The following is a 19,440-nucleotide window of genomic DNA, read 5'->3' as shown; positions in this document are numbered from 1 at the left end:
ATATAAATTTTGTCTGCTGCATTTGTCTTATAATGACAGTAACTTAAACTGTCATGCTGTTATAATGCAACTATTATGAAGTGTAGTCCATTTTCATGGACTACTGTGCTAAAGAACACGTTCCTGTGCCATGCCTAGACGTGATGCACCTTATTCATATATATCAAGCTTGAGACCCCTCATAACAATAAGGATAATTAATACTAACATTCAGAACTTGCATGTTTTATTTTACAGAAAACAATACAAAAGATCAATTACATAAATAAGAAATAACTAAATAATAACAAATAATTTTAAACACATTTTTTATTTTTGGAAAGCAGAAATGGTTATATTCTAAAACAGCAAATTATGAAGTTTGCCATGTCCCATTCACATAATAAATAGCTAAAGCAGGAAGCTTTCTTTCAACACTGTTGTACACAGTACTTCCTTTCTTCAAGACACCTCACTCCAGTACAAATTTTCAAATACTTCTCAATCTGGTCACAGTAACTGCAAGAGAAAGTAATAAGTATTACCAGACGGTGAAATTAAACTTACAAAGCCAAGGAAATTTTGTTCCATCCAAGACTATCACTGAATAAATGTGATCATCTTTCTAAGACATTAACACTTCATGTGGATCATCTATTGCAAAAAATACACAGTTTGCGGATGATAAGACGTAACTTGGGAATCTGATAGGAAATTTAATGTGAAGTAAAAATGTTCTTAAAAACATGGGCCCAGAAACGCTTCAAAAAAAAATGGACGTCAGTTTAGGAAGAGAAAAACCATAATTTTATTTTCTTTATTTATAAAAACTGTAAACTTAAAAACTTCAAATTGCAAAATTAAAAAGAAACTGTATCAGTTTTGTAAAAAGTAAATTAATTTAGTCATGCTGAGAATGTTCAAAATACCTCATACCTCTGCCCCATTTTGTTTCATCTGATTACATGCATCTTCAATACTGTTGATCAGTTCTTGCCTTGTTCTGGCTGGTCTTGCATACACTTCATCTTCTTAACATCCCCAAACATAAAACTGTAATTCAGTTGATGCAACTTGAGAACCACTGGACAGATTTGAAATGTAGGTTGTGCCATCCTGCGCAACCTCAAAATTGTACTTTTGAATATCCTATGATGATGATAAAATGACAGAGGAGGAAATTCATGACACAGACAATGACATGCTGCAATCTGGTGGCAAAATTGGGAAATATCAAACAAGGCATATTTATTACCACTAAATACATGATGCAAAGAACACAAGGATATTATAAGTATGAACCTAATGTCCCAGGCTGTGAACTGAGATTTTGCCATCTGGAAATACATGATCTGAGCCCTCAGTTATTCTCTGGGATGTTCCATTGCTTAGCAACAGTCACAACATATACTACTCTCGAACTCAAACTGGTAGACCAGAAACCTTCTGTTGCAGTGAAATAATAATATATGGTACATGATGTGACTGACCTGTATTTGAACTTATGTCAGTTTTCCTCTTGGTATTATGGATATTTAGGGACTGTAGGTAGCTCCTGTGGTTACCAGTGTTTGAATGTTTGCAATCCAGTATTTTTAAAGGAAACAATAAGGTCATTCAACTATTTCCGAAATCTATGTTGCAGTTAACAAATGTGCACATCAAAAAAAAATGGTTTTCCATCACTGGCTTGAACAACACTGTTATGGAGCGATGTACTGAGTGCTGAGTGACTCATTTTGTTTTATCTTGAAATTACACATGGCTACATTAGTCTAATGGATTTTAATGAAAGCACAAAATTAAATTTATGCATATTCTTGGAAATTTTCCTTCATCTATTAGTTAAAAAAACAATAATCGAAGCAAATCCAGCTTCCAAAATGATGTGATTTTTAAATCGACGAAGGAAAATGTGTGAAAGAATATGCATCAGTTTAACAGTTATAATGCGTTTGAAAATAAATTAGTATGGTATAAAAAAGATGTCTTTAGTATAATACACAATTTAGACAGACCCAAATTAATTATAACCAGATTTAGATTTCATAGAATTTGGGATGTTATAAAGGAAAATTTGCAGAGAGATCAGACTGTAATTTATAAGGGTGCAACTGGAGAGAAACTTGAAATTGATTACCTACTAATTATTCTCTTTCTTAAAGTGACAAGTTTCTACTTTATTTCAAAATTAGAGGAAACCTGTTTGGGTTAGTGACAAGTAAGATAACTCCATTACTAATTCAGGATTAAAGATGGTTGATATTTGAGAAATGGTCTAAATAATGGTTAGAGTTCTGCAACGACTTAGTATTTTGGTTAACTTACAAATACTAGATGTAATTTATTGGCTGAGGTTTCCTGAACAAGTTATTATTAAATCTAATTTATAATACAGTATTTACATGAATTTAAGCTATGAGTGCATATACAAGATAATTTATTGGTTGAGGTTTTCTGAACAACTTATTATTAATTAGAAGAAGATTGCCGTCTTCTGGGTTGTTATGCCGTGTAGTATGGCAGATGTCCACCAACGTTTCAGAGGTCATACTGCCTCCGTTATCAGGGCAATGAATGAGCCAATCGAGCGGAAAATGTTAGGTTTATAGGGGATAAGACAGTGAATGGTGTAGCCGAATCTTAGCCAATGGGAGCTGGGGTCAGATCAGTCGTGGATGGGGACCAATACGAGCGTGTGGGTGTCATGGGGTGTGTGAGACACTCCAGCACTGAAGCAGCAATAACGCACAGATAAAATTGTTCTTGAGCGTAACTAAGCACCACGCTTTGAACATGCATGAAAGCAGAGGTACAGCTTCATACATTCTTAACCTTGGTCATAAAAAGAAGTGAGTGGTCAGCTTCACACACTTTATTTACAAGAAAGAAGCCCTTGGTACCCACTGAACAGGAGGCTGGGTGAGCCCCAGAGTCATCTAGACACAGTAGTGGTGAGGAGAAAGATCCATCACCTTACCAGAAATTGAACTCTGGTTGCCTAGCACACAGCAAGTCACTTTACTGGATTATAATGAGATATAAATAAAACATACGTAATTTTTATTGTTACAAGTAAATGAAACTTTTCAAATAACAAAGGTCAATGCAGAATACAGTTAAGAATGGCTGTGAACTGCAGCACACTTCAATTTCATACAACTATAGCTTTAAGCACATTGTTAACCTTACAATTACATAGAGGGCACCTTCTAGCTTGTGTCCAAACCTTTAATGCACACTTATAACAGCAACATATATGACCTATTTTGCCGTGGACAAATATACCATTTTTTGGATTTGTCGTACATGTCATACACAAGTCAGAGTTACCATTGCTAGAGATACCAGATAATCCTTGTGAATCACTTTCACATTTAGATTCTGTTTGGTATGAAGATTCCAGACTTGATCCTAAACCACTATCCACACGAACATTTGAAGGTCCTGCAATGTCAACTGCACCACTGCGTACCACAATCTCATCAGGAATGTCCGATAAACCAACTGCAGGTGCAGTGGATGACTTCCTGACAGAGCTCAGTTTATTACGAGAATAAGAACATTTCCTTTTCCTCTTCTTTCTGCGTGGTCGTGGAGGGAAGAAATTCTTTCGAACCTGTAGATAAAATTACCCAGATAAAGACAATTGCAAATCTAAATCTAAAAGCTATTATCCCATACTGTGTTCACTGAAATGTATAAAATTTTCTCCTCACACAAGATGTCCTGAAGCCATACACAGGAGACAGACCAAACAAAAGAGACAGTTGAGTTATAAAAGTGGAATAAATGGTTCAATGAACAGATATACAGAATGAGTCAAAAGTATGTTTGGAAAATTTAAGGGTACATTCTGTGAACCAAAACAATAATAAAAAGTTTCTATGAACACGGGGTCAGAAATGCTTCCTTACCTAGATATTATAACTGAATGGAGAACACACATTCCTGTTACAAAGTGTTTATGATGTATTTAATTCACGATTTTGGAAGAGGTGTTCAAAATCCTCTCTCCACCTGCACACATGCCCCAGCACAACAAACAGTAGACTAACACACTCAAACATACCAGGGCTCATTTTAACTGTGTTATAAGCAACCCACACACACTGCCATAGTTCCTGCTATGTGTTAACTGGCATGGCATACACCAGGGACTTCAAGTGATCCCACAGGTAAAAGTCCAAGGGGTTCAGGTACAGTGTATGCTTGACTGAGATTAAAACTATTAATTTATCAAGTTTTAAAAGCTGTGGATCACAGAATTAGTTTAAAACCTGAAGTCCACCTGATAACTAAGGCTCTCCATCTACCTTGTGGGAAGACAGAAATAATTAAAGTAGCATGGGTGTCAAATAACTTAGGAAGAAGCAGCTTGTGGAGTGTTGTCAGCCTGCACTTCGTTTATGATACAAAAATAAGAGCTAAGTGTCATTATCAGTCTAATGTTGGATTATGGTATTAACAACAAATGATATGAAAGGAAGTCCACAGAAAAGGAAACTTTAACCACTTTCCTTGTTACCCCAAATTAACTTGGGGCTTATCCCAGGCTCTTTTGCTCCTAGCAATAATCTGAGTCTTTCTAGACCGAACTAGTTATCCGTAGTTCAATGACAGATACTGCCTCTAGCATAGATCTTTTGTACTTCTTTGTATTTATTTGTACATTGTACCTCTAACTTGTTGTTAATAACTTATGATCACAGGTACTCATGAAAATTAGATTTTCGTTTAATTTATTACTTTTTCGTATGTAAGACTTGAGGTTCTCACAGCGGTGAATATGAAGATTTCTGTCTTCTGGGTTATTGCGCTGTGTAGTCTGGTCGATGTTAACCAACGTTTCAGAGGTCATACTGCCTCCGTCATCAGGGCGATGAATATTCATCGCCCTGATGACGGAGGCAGAATGACCTCTGAAACGTTGGTTAACATCGACCAGACTACACAGCGCAATAACCCAGAAGACAGAAATCTTCTATTACTTTTTCAATTTTCATACCACATAAAATTCAATGATTCTTTTGGTATAAATACACACAATTAAACATGCTAATAATAATTAAGTTTTCAAAATATTTTGTATGTGAGACAGACAAAGCATCAGTCCTTAAAAACCCACGAGTCAGATAAGGGCCAATAACTAATCGTGCAAGACAGAATAGCTAATTTCACCGTTCTCATTACGAACTGCTGATAAAATGTAGTTGTGAACCAAATGGTCTTGTTAAATTCTGAATTCTCCACCCCAAGAACAACGAGCAAAGGTAAGGACACAACCATTACATATTTAGTACACAAAAACACACACTACTAATAGCAATATCATAATCTCAAATATACATAAAAAAGTCACATATTACTGAAGACAATGCTGCCTGTTTCTTTGATAGGACAGCTTCCGCTTTACTGAACTGTTAAACTCACCTTAAAACAAACCTCACAGAAGAGAAAGCAAGGAAACTTCTTAGAAATTTTGCACTGCATACATATCTGCCTCTGCCGATTCAGAATAAAACAAAAATATAGAGAGGCCAAGATTTTCACATCCCACAATCTGTTCTTCTTAGATTAAAATGAAATAATATAAAGATTTTATATACTGGCACAGAAAAGACTTCAAGAATCAAACTTGAATATTATTAACCAAAGATTCATATTTCTGATAATTTTTTAAATACGTTCACCATTACTCCTGAATAACAAAGCTTAACTACTGCTACTGGAAAGAACACAATATACAGTACAGTACAAAGAATCGAATTGTATAGATGGCCCTAGATATTATTCATTAATTTGTTTCTTAAAAATGTGTCAGATAAGAAAATAATGGATAAAGAGTAAATAACTTATATGTTATAGGGAAAATTTGTTTTACAGAAGTCATTTTCAGAGCTGTTAGTCTTCCATTGTTATCAAACCAAAAACATGTTTCTACCATCACAAAATTAAAATATGCCTAATATTTCCAAGAAATTAAGTACTTGACTCCCAAACATTTACTTACTGATTATATGTCCATACTGATGAGCGACTGACTTTCAGAGCTGTCACTTTACAAAATAAAAATTATTTCAGATTATTTCATTGTAGCGACCATATTAAGAACAGGTTTCATCACAGAACTGATAAAATTCAATGAAATAATTTGCAACTGAAGAAAATATTGCTGCTTCAGGGTCTCTGAATAATAATGATGTAACTTGGGCAGTAGATTGGAACAACTGATCATCAGTGTGGTTCACATACGAGGATTAAGAAAGACAGGAGAATTGCCACCAAATAAAGAGATATATGAAAAATAAATAGGAAAGTGCACTATCACAACTCAATAAACAGCTGAGATATGCATATAACTTCAAAGCGAGGAAATAGATGAGGCAAGGGGTTGGAAAAATGACTAGCAGATAATTATACTATGATAGGTCAGGAATTTAGAGACCTGTTCTCAGTCTACAGCTCCTTCACTTCTGTACTACCCAATTTACATACTACTATAATTAAAAGGAATTTTACCTTGTAACATTTCTCACAATATCGGAAAAGAGGATTATTGTTCCTATTCTTGCACTGCACACACGCCCAGTAATCACCTCGAGGTACCTCAGGATCAATGGTCAGCTGACAGTCTGAAATCTCTGAGCTATCAGCACACAGACTAAGTTCATCATTACAGAGCACCATCATGCCTGCTGCACACATTACATCCTGTTAGAGACAAAGAATGTACAGTGATTAAAATAATGAAATGGCCAATTTATTTTCAAATATCTTCATTCTACACATCCAGCTCCATACATTATGACAGAAAACCTTATTACTGACAGCAGAACCTAAATGTTCAACACAACTAATACTCCAGCCTGCCAAAATTCAGGATATTTATTTCTGAAGCTTGTCTGTATTCTCATTTGAATTTATTTGAACTTTAATTTATGGTGAATACCTAAAAACAAATTTGCAATGCAAACAGTAGTATATATAGCTGTCTGGTACACAGTCTATAATCAGACAATTCACAGTTTATAAAATAGCAGTGTTTTAAGAAAACACTGTATAGGTCAAGAGCTGAAAACTGTGATATAAATGTGACTGTAATGAGACAGAAAAACCATATCCAGCTTCTTCACCTCTACTCAAGCAATGCTGTCCACTGCCACCCACACTGTGTATGGGCAGCTTACAACGTTTCCATTACTGTCAATTAACACAAAGTCATGTTGCACATCACTGTACTCAAAACATAATGAAAGTTTGAGATATTACAATTTAAACAAACATATGGTATTACATTCTTCAACTACTTTAAACCAAAAATACGTAAATAAAACACATAACTTAAGAAATAACCAAGTAAAAATGAACATTATAATCAACTCCAACACTATCCAATGTGTAATAATATTAGCTATCACAACTTTAATTTTCATTCATTTTACATAAAAATTGGGCAGAAAGATAACCTAAAGAACAGTTTAAATAAAAGGAGCTGATGTTACCAGGTAATATAACGGCTATTGAAAACCTGGTATAACGAAGATTTTTTATTGTTACAACAGATGACAGCAATGTGTTCTGCAGTCTGCCTTTGTCTTTCAAATGCAAGGTGCGTGTTGGCGACTTTCCATTGTAGCATTCTCATCAGCATTGTAAATATGGTCAGGCTTCAAGTTATCTTCACTTTGGGAAATGTTCATTTAGACCAGGGGTCGTCAACCTGGTGCCTACCGCCCACTAGTGGGCGATTCAAGCTTTCATGGTGGGCGGTGGGGTTTTTTTGCCCGTTGTTACAAATTTTGTTCTTCCTCCATATATCGAATACATTGCTAACAACTTCGCGAGTTTGACTTTTTAAAATATGCTTTTGCAATTTACTTTTGAATTCCATCTCTAAACTTTGAATATAGATAATAATTCACCGGACGCTTCTCGAAGTATACTCGTGGACAAGGGAGCAATGAATGAGTTCCATAGCCAAAGGCACGAGTTTAGTGCGCATAACGAGGGCAGGGCTTACCACCGGCCATCACTCAGTCTTCGAGCTGTACCTCTTTCATGGTGGTGGGCGGCACCGGTGGGCGGTAAGGAAATTTTACCATCAACAAAGATACAAAAGTGGGCGGTAGGTATGAAAAGGTTGACGACCCCTCATTTAGACCTTCACAAAATAAACTCAGTGTACAAACTGCAAATCCATCTAGTTGAAAAACTGCTGTATTGCCTTTAACATAAAGTTTTAGCATGTTCAGATATTCTGTGAATTTCAAAATAAGCATTTTCCAGAATGGTGTATTTGGAAGGGACCTTGCTCTTTTCTTCACAGAACATAAAACTTTTCTAATGATGTTCATAAGTGTTCTGTGTTTGAATTAAAATACTACCAAATATCTCTTGTAAGAATAGCCAGATATTAATTGTAAGAATCAGCATATATACAAATGTGCATTTTTCACAAAAATTCAAACTTTCTACCACATTATACATTTGAAGGATGTTTCAGAACTGGAAGTACTCTACTCTAAAAATAAGCTTGTAATGAATTTTATTATTTATCTAAAAATTAGGTACAACTTACATCTGTATCAGAGGACAAGCTGCCATCACCAAGAGGGTTTTCTTGCTCTGAAAGACTTTTCACCTCATACTCTACATCCATAGTAACTTCATCAGTCCAATCTCTATGAGATGAGGTGTCACTCGTATCTTTGGCATAATCTGCACAAAGAATATTTGTGGAGGTATTCAAATCATTATAAACTACAAAAGGAATGAATAGCCATTATAAATTCAAAATAACAATGTGTATGATGGGACAATTAATGAACAGTTAAATGAAAAGAATATGGAAGGAAGCAGTCATGGTATAATTTAGGGTACTTTCATGAACACAGCTGTAATTTGTCATGGATGAACAGAAGACAACACTGTCCATGCCTTAAATGCTTTGAATGTCTAAAAGAAAGGAATCAGCATTTATCACCACCAGTTATTGAAATAAAAAATAATACACCAACCTGTCGCCTTCGCTTGAATACTATGAACACTTTCTTCATCTTCATCAGTCGGCTGTTCAGACTCCTCTTCTAACACAATATGAAAATTAAATCTCGGTACCTTCGCCCCAGTAACACTCTGTCCTACATAAACATAACAAAACACAGATTTAAACAACTTAACCACAGACGAAGTTTTGCATTACACAATGACTGTATGTGTCAACAAATAAGCTGCTTGATTCCAATGTGAATTGAGAGTTCAGCAGTGCTACTCTGCATTAACACCATAGTGCAGGGTCCTTCTGCAGAAGTCGATAGCCACTCACCTGATCAAGCAATTCTCTGCCTTTACAGAACCTGAAATTTGATTAGCATATTCACAATGCACCACCAGACCCCATCCTGAGCCACTTAGATCCAGATTAGATCACCATATCCCACTTTTTAAAAATTTATCTTAACTTCATCTGATCATCTATGCTTATACCTCGCAAGTCATCTCTTCTCTTCAGACTTTCACATTAAAATTTTGTATGTTTTTTCTAATCTCCCCATGTGTGAAACAAGCCATGCCCATAGCATTCCCCTTTATTTGACCACACTACTGGTGAAGGACACATCATTGAGAGTACCTCCAATTTCACTAGTACTCCACAAGAATTTACCTCAACCAAAAATACAGCTATTATAAATACATATAATAATGGTTATGCTTTCTCATGTAATTATTTCTGCAGTAATATCATAGTTGACTGACATAACTATGTAATTTATATTTTTATTAGAAGCAAGTCAGTTCACATCAGGCTTTCCTACTGAAACGTTATATGGATTGTAAGCATTTCACACCTACCTCATTCACATTATACATCCTATCCATTTCAAAATAAATGTTTAATACTCAATGTTCAATATTAGGTTATCTGTCTCAAACATTTAATTATAACAAAGAAAATGATCAGATTTAAATGACTCAGGAGTGGGCCCAATGAGAGGCTATCATGAAAACTTCATTCAATTCTATCAAATGCAGCAGCTACTTCCCTAACCAGATAAAAGACTCCCTTTTTTAAGGAACAACCTTTATTGTGAAGTTAGTCACTAGTTAGTGTTTGCTTCAAAAATAAACTGTTACTAATTAGATATTCAAATAAAACTACTTTACCATCAAAAGCGGCTGCTCCACTTCGTTTTAAGCTCATTATTTCAACTGTAAAATAAGCATATATCATAAACAGAATTTTTTTAAATTAAACTGCATAATACATTTCTGGATCTCAATTCAATGTATTATATCATGTAGACAGCTACAAACATTTCAGAGGAACACGCTGATGTAGTGTCATAGTCTTCATTTACTAGAATTCTCCAAAACTTTACCTGTTATCCTACCATTTCAAGAGCCATTCCATATACATGACTTCTCTGTGGGAATAAGTTTCACCATTACTCAACCAAATACACTGTGCCAATCTAATCAAAGTAATATCAATTACGAAACACCTATGGAATAGAAATCAATTATCTTACTCGCTATCATTGCATCTCTCACCTCTTGTTTCACGATTTTACACCTAAAACAATCCACACCCGCAACTAAACTAACAGTTCCAACCACCAATACAAGTCCTACCAAGTTCGAACATGTCTCAGCTTGTTACCTCGTTACGCGTGTCGAAAGTATCGATTACACTAAGTACGTATTAACCGTTACCACGGAATGTGCATTCCGATGTTCAACTGTGAACAAAATATTGGCCACATATAAGACATGGCATTACTCTAGTGCCATCATTGAACAGGCATTCCTAAACACCAGTGATAAGGGCTGAGGGAGCAGAAGCCCAATCGATTTTAAAAAGTTTTGACTATGGTGTAAAACCCTTCTGATTGTAGTTCAGTTGATAGAACGATTTGCAAAACATGATCACCTTTTTTTATATCCTAGTTATTCCTCTGTGCATGTACGTATATTATGCTCTACATTTCTTTAAAAAGCACGGATTGTAAATTGTGGTCAGTTTAATTGCGAATGATGAGTAAATATTGCTGATATTGCATAAAAGAACTCTCTCCGAACATGAAAGGACATTTCTAAGAATGTAACCACAGATTACCACCTGATGGTTTAATGAATGAAAACACACCAAGGAATATTTCATCACAGAGGGCACTAAGATTTAATTTTGCGTTTCGATAACAATTAATAGCAGTTGTTAAGTTCAGTTGTTCCATAAATAGTTTGTGATACACACAATTGCACTTTCTAGGATACACAGAAAAATATGTCGAATTACCGGGTAAATATAATTTAATTTGTAGTAACTGTGTATTTACTTTGTGATATATTTTGTCACTGTGGCATTAAATACATGTGCTCATTTCTGTTGGTTAAGATGTAATTGTTTATAATTGCAGCAAATTGATTCGAAAAGAGAAGAGTTCAGGAAATATTTGGAACGAGCTGGTGTTATGGATGCTCTGACTAAAGTACTGGTTAGTTTGTATGAAGAAACTGAGAAGCCAGATGACGCCTTAGAGTATCCTTCAGTGCTTTACAATTGTATTATAATTACTCAACAACTCTCTTGCAGTGCATATTATTGGTTAATAGGTGAAGGGTTGATACTAATTACATAAAGCCAAATGATGATGGGTGTTTTGCATTGTATAATACAGCATTGAAATCCATAATTGCTTTCTCATGTTAAATTTGTGTAGCTAATATTGCATGCAGATTTCCATATAGTTGTCTTTCAGATGCAGGAATTAAGTTCCAGTATACACTAATTAATATTGTATGAAGAAGTTGGCAGTTATTGGTTTCTGTGTTGGCAATATTGATCTACAACACCCCCCCCCCCCCCCCCCCGACAAAGCACCAGAGACAACTTTACTCTTTTCTGTTGAAAAAATAACATAGTTTAATTATCAATGTACTGTGGTTAACAGTCAAAAGTCTTAGCAAGATCATGGATAATTTCAGATTGTTAGATTTTTTTTATCGCACATTCATCAGCATTGGCTAGATTCCATTTATAACTGTTATTTCCTGAGTCACACCTGTCTGGGTTTTACTATTGAATAGGAAACAATAATTTAAATAAACATCTGTGCAATTAAAAGTTTATGCCATTCCCTTTAACACCATATTCAGGATACAATCCATATTATGAATAAATATTGTCTATATGTATGAACAACAATATTCATAATACTTGATTAATGGGTTGCTGGCTCAGAACAGGCATGTAATAGTGGATCATATATCAAAATTAAATCCGTGGCGTAACAGCTCCAGAGAGCCAAAGCCGTCTAGCTTGACTGCTGGCCTCACGTTCACATGCCTAAGCAGAGGTGAACGATCATCCAACCAGATATTTTAAATTAATTACATTTTCTAAGGATTTGTAAGCTATATTTATATTGTGATTCTATCCTGCATTTTAGTGATGAGATATAAATATATTCCTGAGTTTTCTGAATTTATATCTAGGACCTAAGGAAAACTGTTAATGTATCAGGTTTAGCCATTGAAGTTTGTATTTTAGATGCTTTAGGATATGAAAGTTAGTACTCTAAATGTTTTGAAGTTTATATCATGAGTTCCTTGATGCTGGTACAGTTACGTTCGCAAACATTTGGCTGGTGGTGGCCCTGATGTGGAGGATTTAGGATCAGTGAAAGCTGAGCTGGATATTAGTAAAGTTAAAGTAGAAGAATTAGAACAAGAAAATTCTGTGCTTAAGAATAAGTTGTTACAATTTGAAGGACCAGTTGATGAAAACACCTCAAGTGAAGCAGCACAGGCAGTAGACAGTACTCCATTAGACTCTAAAGAGGGAGTTAAACAAGCTGTGGCCCCAGATCAGGCAGACTGAACACAAAGGTAAAGTATGGTTGCAAGAATTTCATTGTGCCAGAGGAATTCCAGTATAAAATGGCTAGATGAATCATGCAACTGGATATATTTATTTACAGAATATTTACTTTTTAATAATGTTTTAAGCAGCTTTTTGAAGTAAATATTATTTTATGTACTAGGTAGGAATATCTATAAACATTTGATGGTATAATACTAGAAATGTTTTGTTTTACATATTTATTGCATATTTTGTGTTCAATGTATAGCACAATAAGGAAGTTCAATGTAACGAAATGGTAGATTCTGTATTTTGGGGGTTGTGACTGTTGAAGCATATTTCATGAAATTAATTAGACATGATTTTTTGTCCAGTTAGCTGTTACACAACTAAAGAGAATGATGTTTGATGTGGAAATATTCTTATACCAATATTTACATGGATATATGAGTTGTGTTATGGGTGCCAGATGTTGTTTGTGGGGGTGCAATGATCCTTTGTAACGATTGCTACAAACTGATATAAGCTGTGCTATGTGACTGTTTCTTGCGTCAGTGCACAGCAAAGGAAAGGCAAACAGCACTTACTAAGTGCAAGTTCCACTATAAAAATAATTCTGTCGAGCTTTAAAACCCTTCCTCCATACTGCTTCACCAACAATTTAAGTCATTTTTTACATGTATTTTTGTGTTAATTTATAATGTTGGAACACTGTCTAACTCCATTTTTCCGTTTTAGAACAAGAAAATAACATGGACAGTTAGCAGCTGAATATCATCATTAGTACCTTGACTATGGCCTCAACTTGCAGGAGTAAAATACGGGTACAAAGTGCCATCAGTGGAAGTGTTGCATAGGACTACTTTTCATCAGTTTATACAGTTAAAAGCTTGCCATACTGTGTAAGATACAGGTTTATTGCAGTAGATTGATGGACACAGTGTTCAGTCTTGTATTTAATGCTGTTTCTCCTGTCCCTTTAAGAGAATCTGTCCAGTTTAGACATATGTAAGACCAATATTTTTGTCACAGAATGTTAAGAGTTGTTCATAACGTCAAAGTGAATTTAACATGTTATATATAAATATTTATTTCTTAGGGTTTGTTTTGTACTTCTGGAGAAACCCATGAGTACACTTGTTTTCTGCCTGATGTAATGTGCCTTCGTGTTTCATTGTATTTATTTTCCCTTACATAAGTGAAGTATAAATTTGTGGGTATGTTTGCAAAGTGTGTTAAGTCAACAATGAAAACTTAGTTATCCATGGAACCTGATACAGAAAAAAATGCTTTATGCATGTGTAAAGCATGTTGTGTCATGTTTAAAGTTTTGCAGAAGTTATCTCATAGTGTATTTTACTCTAATTGACAATGACAGGTTTTAAGGGTGCACAGTGTGTTATGAAGCTTTACAATTCCCTGTCTAATGACTTCCCACACACTTTGCATACTCATACACAAATTTATATTTACATTCCAGTTTAAAAATCATGAATAAGAAGACTTGAACTTTGCTTTATTTTTTATATAATAAGCAGTTGACATAGCAATGAAAACGCAGGTAAGCTGGCCATAACAATTCATAATATAGAATTGGAGAAGTACATGACTCTAGAATTAGAACTTTTCCATTAGCAGATTAAATGTAGATATTTTAACAAGAAAATATATTTTCTCCAGAATAACAGCACTGCAGTGTATTAGTCATGTTAGCTAACACCAACACAAAAAAATACTGCCTCATAAGAAAAATCTTTCCAGGTGCACTATAAATGAGTGTGTGTGTGTGTGCTGCTGAAAAGTGGCCAAAAATATTTAAATAAAGGGCTAAATTCGTCCATAAAGTTAATTTTAAAGCTTATTATTAAGTTGAAAGTTTTGAGGACGAGGATTTAGCAGCTTGTCGCTTCTTGACATCCCAGTTATACACGCGTGCCATATTGACCTCTGTGGTTGTAAACTGGTCTCTGAAAAATAAACATTGGTCATTTGTGAAGTATGAATTTCAGACTTTATGGGAAAAATGGGGTTATGGTTGGTGTTCCTGGCTGAAAGTTGTCAGGATGATCAAACACAAAGGCAAGAATACACCCTAAAAAATGTGGAAAGTACAGGTAGCCCTCAATTTACGCCGGGGATGTGTTCCTGGACGAACCGGCGTAAATTGAAATTTTTATAATGTAAATCAATGGGAAGTCAATGACATGCGTTCCCAGCACCCAAACATTGATGAGTAATATAATGGCATTACATTTAAAGCTCTGAAATAACGTAAATAAAATAAAGGGAATTTAAAAAATATATTTTATACACTTACAATAGGCAAGTCGTTGGTCCCGCGATTCTTTCATGTGATGTGTACAGTCATCTCTGCTGTTATGCGATAGTTGCATTCATGAAAGACACCGACCTATAGAAAATCGCATAGTAAAAATAATCCGGTATCTCCGCAGAGATTAAATTAGTCCTTTGAAAGTTTAAAGCACCAGGAATGAAATTTCATAAGAGCAAACTCGCATATGCAAAAGTTTGCATTTCACAAACAGCTTTTACCGATTCATCGATCTCATTGGAGCAAATTTGCATTAACGAAACATGTAATTGCAGAGATGACTGTATTTATAATTTTTATTCAAAATTAGCGATGTAAGAATTATGATTTAGTATAAGAATCAGTAAGAAATACATAGTAAAATGTTATAAATAATAGTAATATTTTTTTTTTTTTTACTTTTTGACTTTCTGGTTTAAAAATCGGCGTTATTCTGAATTGGCGCAAATCGAGGGCTACCTGTACATTCATTGGTGTACCTCCTGTGACAGAGAGGTGTATTTGGGCTGTTTGTATTACTTCATGCACAAGAATGAGGGACCTACACTGATGTACAAGTATTACCATAATTTTTTTGCAAATATGATGAACCATGATGCACAAACCTGTGAACAAGGTGGGTCTGCTGTATTAATCCAGGCAGCTGAAACCCCGCAACTTTTGATTGGAACTGGCGAATATCCTATAATTTTACATGTCCACAATACCCAATATCTTGGACACCCCTTTATCCTGGAACTTGAACACCCCTTTTGTTATAAGTTGGACAGGTTCATGCACTTAGCTTCAATGCTTTCCAGCGAAACTTTTTCAGTTACATATTTTGTTATTTTGAATTTATGACTGATGAATGACTCCTCTCTGGAGGATTATCTTATGGACATTGAACCCATCATTGGAACGCATTGCAAGTGTTTATCTATTCTTTTGCTGAACCCTTAACTGGACTACAGTATTGCAGAAGACACAGCTTTAACTCCATCAGCACTGTGCTTGCATTTGAGTTCAGATTGTGTTAAAAGAAATGGAATTTTTCTTTTTGCGATGGGGAAGCGAAAATTGGTGGAATAAATTTTAGAAAATGTTATTGAGGCTGGGGTGTAATTTGCAATGCATGGGAGTGTGCTCCAAAAGATTATTATTAATACTATTGTCATTAATTCTTAATTAAAGTAAGCCTACAGTAGTCAGTGTATGTAAGTAAATAGATTGTATTGTCATTAGACCACAATCTGATTTTTCTCTTTCCCTCTGTCTTGGACACCTCTGTAAATTGGACACATTTTCGTGGAACCCCAAGTGTCCAACTTAGAGACGTTTTACTGTATTTTCTGAATGATCCACTGCTCACATGATACATACATAGAAACACAATGAAATGGATGTGATTTAAACCAACATAGTATGAGACTATTAGCTGGATTTTAATTTCAGTTTTAGTGGTTTACCAGGTAGTATGTTGGTGTGAGGCAAGGCCCACTGGACTACAAATAAGCCATGATGCATGGACAATAAATATGAAATGTAACGTTTAACTTACTGAGTTAAATGCAATTTAAAAGCCCAACATGTGGGTATCTAGGAAGAAAGTGTAATGACTTGCCTCAAAAAGTCCAAGTCATGTTCTACATAACCCAAGTTTTTCTTCGCTGTGTCTATATTCTTCACTAAAAGATTAGTAGCATCTTCTAATGTATATTCGAGCATGACATTAGCCTGTAACACAAAAAAAATACATCAGTGTTAAAATAATTGAAGATGAAATTAGCCAATGTGAGGGCCCATGTGTGAAAATCTGAGTCTTATAGAATTGTGAAACACCACTTCTTATTCTGAGGGAAGAACATGGATCAGTCCTCTTCACCTAATACTGTCAGGGTGATTAAATCAAAGATGGCAACTTGGATGAGACATGCACCTCTCATGGGAGAGTTGAAAAATGCATACTTTTTTTAACAAGATGGACTGAGGCTACTAAGCAGTTACAGGCACAAAGAGGAGGATTAGAAAAGTAGGGTTTAAGACTGAACTAGATTCAACTGCTAAGCACAGGGTTCAGTGGTTGGCTCTTGTATACACAGTAGCAAACCTTCAGATTTTCAAAGACTCTACTGCATGGAATTAGTCATGAATATAAGCTTCCCCTTGTGTCACTATGGCAACTTTCTTACAAATAATATTTTTTTCATGGTGGACTGAAGTAAATCTTGAAAGATAAGTATTGGTTTAGGATTTTGTTTTGGGGGGAAAATGACTCCCATTCAACCCACATTTCTACAGGAGTTACATATTCATATTTTAATAACAATTTTTGACTTCCTATCACAATATTAAATCACGCAATAGATTCCATGGATTCAGTTGAAATTTATACTTACTCCAAGCCACAAGCACACTTTGTCTGTTGGGGGAACCAACGCTTTGAAATATACTTGCTCACTCAGCAGAAACTCAGTTTCAATCTCCTTTGGATTATCACGTTGCTGCTGTAACAGCTTGATCATATCCAGAGAGTTTTCCAAGTCTGGGATCTGATTCTTCAACCTTCAGTAAATAGAAATAAAAGTTAATATTTCTGTATGAAAACTGCAACCTATATATACAAATTGCATAGTCCATATAACAAACTGATTGATTACACTTGCTACCTCCTATGTCAGAGGTCTACAAATTCAGATATAAGCACACACACAATATAGCCTCCATACAGTTGATCGGTTAGAAGTGGCAATGCATCTGCCTCTCATTTGGGAAGATTGCAGTTCAAATCACAGCTGGAGCATGAACTTACTGAATGATTATAGTTTAGATGCGTCATGTTTGTGTTTTCAATTCATACATATATTTATTCTTCAAGTCTATACACAAACTATATTAATATTGATGTTAAAAATTAAAATTGACATAAATATTTTGCGCTATTCATCGAAACATGTTGTAATATATAGCGCAAATTGTAACATCGAGGAAACGATGAATAGCGCGAAATATTTATATCAATTTTAATTTTTAACATCAATATTAATATAGTTTGTGTATAGACTTGAAGAATAAATATTACTGAATGATATTTTTACTCTCTTTCCTCAGTTCCTCTAACAAATGCTTAGTAACTTAAATAGATCTGATATATGGGGCATATCTGTTAGTATGTAACAGAATTTTTATTAAACTAGACAATGACTCTGCTTTGATACTAGTTTCAATCTGATACCAACACAAGTGGGACAATTTTTTTACCGTCGTCTCTTTGAAGCAAGACTGTATTCCATAAACTTATACTTGCTATGTTGTTCATCCAGTCTTCTAAGAACTTTATCTGCATCACCACCATTTTCTTCTAAATCCATAAATTTGTCAACATCATCCTGGAAAATATCAGAAAGTTCAGATATGTATACAAAATATATTAATTATTCCATGTATAACTGATTCACAGAATAGGATTTGAGGTTTTCATGGTGGTGAGTAAATAGATGACTGTCTGGTAAAAGTTTACCAATGTTTCAGAGGTCCTTGCTGCCTCCATCAGCAGGGACCTGATAATGGAGGCAGCAGATCCACAGAATTTCATCTAATGGGAAGTAAATAAAAATTAATAACTTATTGGTTACATATGCATATAGTGTTTATTAACACTTAATTGAGGAATGGCATAACTTTTTATGCACAATAAATGTATATTCTGAATGTAATGTACGTTACTCTTGATTCGACTTACATAGGTTATAAGGGATGCATTCATGAAACTAGGTCTACACAAACATATATTTTAAAACACACAAAAATGGGATCAAGCCCACATTACATACGCCCCATTTAACAAAAATTTATTACCAAGTTATATGTATGTATTCCAATTTTAAAAGGTGAAATATTTATACGAGGTGCACCAAATCTAAACAGATTTCCGGTTAATGAAATACGTAATCTCGACCAGCGATTCAATTAAATAGCCAACATAATAATAGGTGATAAAGTTGCACCGCAATAAAACATATTATTACTTACAACAAAAGCAGCCTCAGGAATGCCAGCATATGATTTCTTCTTCTTGTCATCACCATCACCCAATATACCACCCTCGCCATCACCAACCTCCATCTTTCAACTTTCCTGTTACAGATTGCTGTTAGGCACAGATTAATATCAACATTGGCTCTTGGCGACTAGGAGCACCTTTCACCAATATTGTGTACTATTTTCAAGTACCACTACTCCATTGCGGATAGATGTCGTGAATTCATGCTTCCATTCTCTAATA

General features: G+C 34.9%; 3 protein-coding genes across 8 annotated transcripts; 1 reads left to right on the top strand and 2 right to left on the bottom strand.

Annotated features, from left to right (window-relative positions):
* Positions 1-3,025: 3,025 nt before the first annotated feature.
* On the bottom strand, positions 3,026-11,047 carry LOC110841453 (E3 ubiquitin-protein ligase Mdm2). Of its 5 annotated transcripts, none has more exons than XM_087346061.1 (7): positions 10,913-11,047; positions 10,147-10,191; positions 9,000-9,122; positions 8,561-8,700; positions 6,502-6,693; positions 5,413-5,484; positions 3,026-3,598 (listed from the first exon to the last, which is right to left on the bottom strand). In XM_087346061.1, exons 2-7 carry the CDS (start codon positions 10,181-10,183, stop codon positions 3,134-3,136), a joined length of 1,029 nt encoding a protein of 342 aa, XP_087202187.1. In that variant the 5' UTR covers positions 10,184-10,191; positions 10,913-11,047; the 3' UTR covers positions 3,026-3,133. The 5 variants fall into 5 exon arrangements, with proteins under 5 accessions (XP_087202187.1, XP_021942716.1, XP_021942714.1 ...); XM_022087024.2 differs by lacking the exon at positions 10,913-11,047 and adding an exon at positions 10,643-10,854; XM_022087022.2 differs by lacking the exon at positions 10,913-11,047 and adding an exon at positions 10,534-10,849.
* Positions 11,048-11,083: 36 nt separating this feature from the next.
* On the top strand, positions 11,084-13,996 carry LOC110841456 (c-Myc-binding protein). The gene is made up of 4 exons (XM_022087027.2): positions 11,084-11,281; positions 11,400-11,521; positions 12,607-12,870; positions 13,583-13,996. Exons 1-3 carry the CDS (start codon positions 11,267-11,269, stop codon positions 12,860-12,862), a joined length of 393 nt encoding a protein of 130 aa, XP_021942719.1. The 5' UTR covers positions 11,084-11,266; the 3' UTR covers positions 12,863-12,870; positions 13,583-13,996.
* Positions 13,997-14,339: 343 nt separating this feature from the next.
* Positions 14,340-19,419, bottom strand: mgr (prefoldin subunit mgr). 2 transcript variants are annotated; one of them, XR_015534406.1, is made up of 6 exons: positions 19,188-19,419; positions 18,417-18,544; positions 17,555-17,720; positions 16,780-16,892; positions 15,162-15,254; positions 14,340-14,811 (listed from the first exon to the last, which is right to left on the bottom strand). XR_015534406.1 is itself a non-coding variant. In XM_022087026.2 (5 exons), exons 1-5 carry the CDS (start codon positions 19,278-19,280, stop codon positions 14,709-14,711), a joined length of 603 nt encoding a protein of 200 aa, XP_021942718.2. In that variant the 5' UTR covers positions 19,281-19,372; the 3' UTR covers positions 14,340-14,708. The 2 variants fall into 2 exon arrangements, 1 of the variants encoding a protein (XP_021942718.2); XM_022087026.2 differs by lacking the exon at positions 15,162-15,254 and having other exon boundaries at positions 19,188-19,372.
* Positions 19,420-19,440: the final 21 nt, after the last annotated feature.

This window comes from Zootermopsis nevadensis, unplaced genomic scaffold (genome assembly GCF_977971745.1).
Source record: "Zootermopsis nevadensis isolate Lab colony 2312 unplaced genomic scaffold, Znev_1.0 Znev_ptg000010l, whole genome shotgun sequence".
Lineage (NCBI taxonomy): Eukaryota > Metazoa > Arthropoda > Insecta > Blattodea > Termopsidae > Zootermopsis > Zootermopsis nevadensis.
This window is presented reverse-complemented; position numbering and strand designations above follow the sequence as displayed.

Coding starts and splice junctions, on each gene's coding strand:
- LOC110841456 (XM_022087027.2), top strand. Junction 11,522..12,606: donor AAGCCAGATGACGCCTTAGA/GTATCCTTCAGT, acceptor ATGCTGGTACAG/TTACGTTCGCAAACATTTGG.
- mgr (XM_022087026.2), bottom strand. CDS start 19,280: ATGGAGGTTGGTGATGGCGAGGGTGGTATATTGGGTGATGGTGATGAC. Junction 18,545..19,187: donor TTCCTGAGGCTGCTTTTGTT/GTAAGTAATAAT, acceptor GATATTTTCCAG/GATGATGTTGACAAATTTAT. Junction 14,812..16,779: donor CATGACTTGGACTTTTTGAG/GCAAGTCATTAC, acceptor TTTATTTTTCAG/AGACCAGTTTACAACCACAG.
- LOC110841453 (XM_087346061.1), bottom strand. CDS start 10,183: ATGAGCTTAAAACGAAGTGGAGCAGCCGCTTTTGATG. Junction 9,123..10,146: donor TGGAGCAGCCGCTTTTGATG/GTAAAGTAGTTT, acceptor ATGTTTATGTAG/GACAGAGTGTTACTGGGGCG. Junction 3,599..5,412: donor TCTGTGAGGTTTGTTTTAAG/GTGAGTTTAACA, acceptor TTTTATCTACAG/GTTCGAAAGAATTTCTTCCC.